Consider the following 5,474-nt stretch of genomic DNA (forward strand, 5'->3'; position numbering starts at 1 on the left):
TTCTTTAGCCAAACAGTGATATTTTTATTATAAATTTGTCTCTTCAAACCCATCTCCATTCATGATAAACATGGTTTCCCTTCATTTGGCAATTTCGTCGAACAGGTCTTAAAGGAAAATTAAACAAAAGCAAACTGATCCAAATACGGGAAGATGCAGAACCACAACATTTTTTAATTCAGAAATCTCAGTAATTTCAAGGTCCATGCAAATCGGCAACATATTAGAACATACATGTCCTGAATAGCTAGCCAAACAGGGAAAAAATATATCAATAAATCTGCAAGAAAAAGAGACAACCGAAGGTCTGTGTTCGTACATTCATTCTCATTTATAGATAGTAGTAAGGTAAAGTAATATATAGAGAGAGAGTGGGGGGGGGTTATCGGTATCCGACTTATTACAAAAGTGGCTGCATTTTGCGGAGCATCTAAAAAAAGTGACAATTTGAATTTTTTCTCGAATATAACAGGGAAATAATAAGCAATAGAGTACATAACATTAGTTCGTTGGTTCCTGAGTCTGGTTTGGAGAGTTTCACTTTACATAGACAAAAAGAAAATTACAAGATCCATTTTACCAATTTCATAAAAGAAGAGCTCATCTGTTCACCACCTGCCTCCTTTTCTTTCTTCATCCTCCAAATCCTCCCTGATCGTCTTCACTAAAGGAAGTTAGCACATAAGGAAATTCCAAATTCTGATTCTCTTCATTCACAGGTTGTCCTGATAAGTGCGTTCACACTTTGAATGAGATTTTGCTTCAATTGTCGAAATATCCTCCTTTTGAGGTCCATGTCCGAGACCATATTGCTAGAACACCGCCTGTTTGGTAAAATGCCTGAACGAGATGTTATATCAGGAGCCCTTAGTTCTTTGACAGAAACCAACGGGAGGACGTAACCTGTTAAGTTTGGGATGCAGTTTAGGTTTGACACATAGTTTAGAGATGCTTTCAGCTATTTACTCGAGAATGAATGTGAGAAGAAATACAGAAACTTGGCATTACAACACAAATAGAGGAACACGAAAAGTTTCAAATTTCTGCAGCATTGTCCAACAGAAAATATACTCCTACTATATTCTTTTCCTCTCTTTTCATTATTAGCTTTGCCTTTGGTTCAGCGTGGAAACCAAAGAAAATACAAACAACAGAAGCATTAGCAAATATTATCAATGGTGCAATGCAAAAAATGCATGAAATTTACATAAAAAAGTAGAAGGCACTTGTTGTTACTTCATCCTCTTCTTTTTTGACGTCTTTTCTTTGCCTTAAACTCCATAACCATCCTGTATCCGTCTTCGTTGACAATTCTCACAAACCATTTTGGTCTCCCTGTTAAGAAAATGACATATCCCATAAACAATCCAAACACCATTCCACAACCATATCCTATTACCACTGCTCTCCATTCCATCGAACCTGGATCATCTTCTTCTTCTTCATCGGTCTCAAATGGAGGAGGTTGCTGGGGCATATCAGTACCTCCGCAGTTTCTTGACAAAGGAAATCCACATAATCCAGCATTTCCTGAATACGAGTCATTTTCAAATGTATCAAGCTGCGGACCTCTAGGTATGCGTCCGATCAGATGGTTCTGAGAGAGATTCATGACAGCAAGGAAGTTCAGAGTTGCAAGTTGTTGTGGAATCTTCCCTGAGAGTTGGTTTGACGACAGGTCTAACGATTCAAGAACAGATAAATTTCCAAAGGACTGAGGTATTGAACCAATAAGTCTGTTATGTGACAAATTCAAACCTCGAAGTGAGCTAAGATTGCCAATGTATTTTGGTATATCACCTTCAAATTTGTTACTTGAGAAATCAATGGTTGCAAATATAGAAAGAATCCTCACAAGTTCAATCTGATTCCCTTTTATAGCGACTGTCACGGAATCATGGTAAAAAGTTTCTCCAATATAAAATGTGGGAGTTCCTCTTCGATCTGATATCATCATGGCTTTCAAATTCCTGAATAACCTTTCTGGAAAATTCCCAGTGAAGACATTATAAGAGAGATCAAGGATTTTCAACTTAGAGAATAAGACTTTGTTTCTTGAAGTGGTAATCGGGCCGTGTAACCTATTGGATCTCAAACTGAGAACCTGTAGCCTAGGAAGTGTTCCCAACCATTTTGGAAATGTATCATTCAACAAGTTTTCTCCAAGATCAAGTACCTCCAGCGCTCTGCAATTGGCCAGGGTTTGTGGCAATGTTCCTTCTAGTTTATTATTCCGCAAATTGAGACTTCTCAGAGTACTTTCCCTACCAAACTTTGTTGGAACTGTCCCATGAAATTGATTATCGTGCAGGTCCAACACTGAGAGACTTCTGCTCATGTTTGCCAAACATTTTGGAATTACTCCACTCAAGTTGTTACTGGACAAATCAAGAATCACAAGGGTACTCATCCTGCATAACGGTGAAGGTAACCTCCCGGTGAAGTTATTTTTTGAGACTATGAAGAGGAACATGCGGGGAGGTGGAGCGGGTAATTCTCCTTGAATCAAGTTCGATCCAAGATCAAGATAAACAAGATTTTCAAAGTCATGAAGTGGGTCAATGGCAGTTAGAAAATTGCTCGAAAGATTCAGATAAAACAATGAGCTTTGCCAATCAGACCACGCCCAATCAGGAATTTTGCCATAGATCTTGTTGTTGGAAAGATCTAATTGACCAATTCTCGTTGCAGCTTGTAAAAAATTTAATTCCCTTATATTGCAGGAAGATGCATACAATCTTCCAATAGAACTGGGCAAGGCCATATCTTTGTGGCTGGAAAACACCGACAGATTGTTAAAAGAAAGACCAAGACGTCTAAGTTGTTTGCAGTTTGAAAACATACCAATGTCTAGACCACCAGAAAAGTTGTTCGTAGAAAGATCTAGTGTTGTCAAGTTCACAAGTTTGGAGAATGATCTTGGGATAGGTCCATGCAGCTTATTGTCACCAACATCAAGAACTTCTAGCAAGTTGTATCCAAATTCCTTAAGTTGACCAGTAAGGTGATTGGCTCTCATCTGTAAGAATTTTAAGGAAGGAAGATCAAATATCCAAGATGGTATTTCCCCAGTAAGCAAGTTATCTGATAGGAATAGCAAAATGAGGTTCGGGAATCCAGTGGCGATAGAAGGAATAGGACCAGCAATTGAACAATTAGAGAGTATTAAACTCTCCAGCTTTGTTAGGTTTGAAACTGAGGATGGAAACAACCCTGTGAACAAGTTATCTGCAAGGGATAAAGATTTGAGCTTGGTGAAGTTACTGAAAATATTTGGAATATCACCACTAAAGTTGTTAGATGAAATATCAAATTCAACAAGTTGCACCAGATTTGAGATTGTTGATGGCAGTGAACCATTGAAGTTGTTCGAGAAGAGGCGCAAATTATTGAGCTCTGTTAGATTCCCTATAGATTGAGGAATGGTTCCAGAGAAGTAGCAACTTGAGAAATCCAGGAAACTTAAAGAGTTGAGATGACCAATAGCATCTGGTACATTCCCGAAAAAGCCTGATGAAGAAAGATCTAACTCCTTTAAAGAGCTGCTATTGTTCCACTTAATCTTTGGCAAATGTCCCGTGAGATCCGAGTTGCTTCCTAAGTTAAGCTTTTGTAGTCTTGGCAAATGAAAAATTTCATCAGGGATTTTCCCAGACAATTCTGTGCTGGGAAGATTCAAAACAGCCAAGGAAGAGGAAAAGTTTGATGGCAGTGCTGAAGAGATGTATGTAAAGGCGAGGTTAAGCTCCCTTAGTTGAGTTAAGTTTTGAAGGATCAATTTGAAAGTGTGAGGTCCAAATCTCAACTCCTCAAGATCTGCGGAAAGATCAAGTGAAATCAACTTAGATAGGTATGATACTTCTGAAGGGATTCTGCCTGAAAAGCCTGAATTCGAGAGATTAAGATGTGTCAAACTTTTGAACCAGCCAAATTTGCTTGAAATTTGGGAAGGGGAGAAATCATTGTATGCTAAATTAAGCTTTTGCAGATGAGAAAGCTGGAAGAGGGTGCTGTTGGGATCAATTGTCCCATGAAGTTGGCTGCAGCTAAGATCAAGACCAGTTATTTGACCTGTAATTCTATCACATGTTACTCCATCCCAGGTACAACAATCAGTGGTGCTGTCCCAAGAAAATGTCTTTGGGTAGGGAATGTGACCGTTGGAATCACAATCAGCAGAAGCAGAATCATCTATGGCCAAGTCAAACTTCAATTGTTGCAAAGCCAAGCTCTGGTCTTGGCGGCATAAATGACTTGAAAAAGGAATGTTAGACGAAAAAACAAGTGGATAATGTAACACAGAAACAAGAACAAGAAATAAGCAGCCCATCTGCAAAAATTGAATCATCTTCAGTCTTCGGATTCAACGAATAATGCAATAAGATTCAATATTACCTCTTTATAGAGTATATTGCATTAGCATCTGCAAGTGGGAGAATGTATGAATAATTCAAACTGGGACAAGAGCAAGATTTTATCCCAGCAAGATAATAATGGAATTAATGATTGCAGTTGCAAGAGTTGACAAAATACCTTTACTTTCTTATCCTTCTACTCCTACGACGACATGGATATCAATGTAGTACTTCACAATAATACCTAATTTCATTCAATAATGCAACTAAAACTAATGAAGACTTGAGCTCCACACATGAGATATTATCGCTGTACAATCATTTTCTCTATTTAGGGTTAAAATTTATGAATTCATAAAGATGATGTACTATTGCAAATGAGATACACAGTTATCAGTGTTGTCATAGAGAACATATATTATAACATAACATAAAAGTTGGTTCCGAAAAAGCTTGGCTTTTATAATGAAGTGTTGTTATATATAGGCATGTTATAGAGAGGTTGACCGCATAAACAGCAGTAATATTCCGAATATCCTTGTTTAGGTTGGAGTAACTCTCACCCTTAAAGGAAAGGACAAGAACAGACCCTCCCAGCATTATCAATTCTCGAGAAATTATTTATCTCACATGAAAAAAACATAAATTAGGATTTGTTATTCCATTTGTATATTAAGGAAAGAGAGGTAATGCCAAGGTTTTCCAAATTAAAAGACAAATAAGGAACAAGACCCCTAGACATGATCAATTGCGATGCCTTTTCATTTTGACGGCACGATATGAAATATCAATATTTAATTCTTCCAACATATAGCAGAAACAACGGTAATGATTCACCATGCGTTACATGAGTTTATTTTTCGATTCACCCCTAGACATGATCAATTCCCTCTTGAGCATGGAACTATTCAAATCAATTAAAATAGTGTTTTCTTAGTAAGTTTCTGATTTTCTTCTTTTTGATAATTTCTGATAAGTAAATATATAGGAGTTCATTACTCTATAAATTATCTAGGGTACAAACTCAGGGCCGGACCCACATTGTAGTAAGCGGGTCAACTGAATCCGCTTTGTCAAAATTTTTATTATTTGTCTATTAATTTTATGTGAAATCATTAT

General features: G+C 37.3%; 1 protein-coding gene across 1 annotated transcript; it reads right to left on the bottom strand.

Annotated features, from left to right (window-relative positions):
- Nucleotides 1-221: 221 nt before the first annotated feature.
- LOC107832690 (receptor-like protein Cf-9) lies at nucleotides 222-4,670 on the bottom strand. The gene is made up of 2 exons (XM_016660558.2): nucleotides 1,237-4,670; nucleotides 222-903 (listed from the first exon to the last, which is right to left on the bottom strand). Exon 1 carries the CDS (start codon nucleotides 4,346-4,348, stop codon nucleotides 1,238-1,240), a length of 3,111 nt encoding a protein of 1,036 aa, XP_016516044.2. The 5' UTR covers nucleotides 4,349-4,670; the 3' UTR covers nucleotides 222-903; nucleotide 1,237.
- Between the last annotated feature and the right edge of the window lie 804 nt (nucleotides 4,671-5,474).

This window comes from Nicotiana tabacum, chromosome 6 (assembly GCF_000715075.1).
Source record: "Nicotiana tabacum cultivar K326 chromosome 6, ASM71507v2, whole genome shotgun sequence".
NCBI classification, from domain to species: domain Eukaryota; kingdom Viridiplantae; phylum Streptophyta; class Magnoliopsida; order Solanales; family Solanaceae; genus Nicotiana; species Nicotiana tabacum.

Coding starts and splice junctions, on each gene's coding strand:
- LOC107832690 (XM_016660558.2), bottom strand. CDS start 4,348: ATGATTCAATTTTTGCAGATGGGCTGCTTATTTCTTGTTCTTGTTTCT.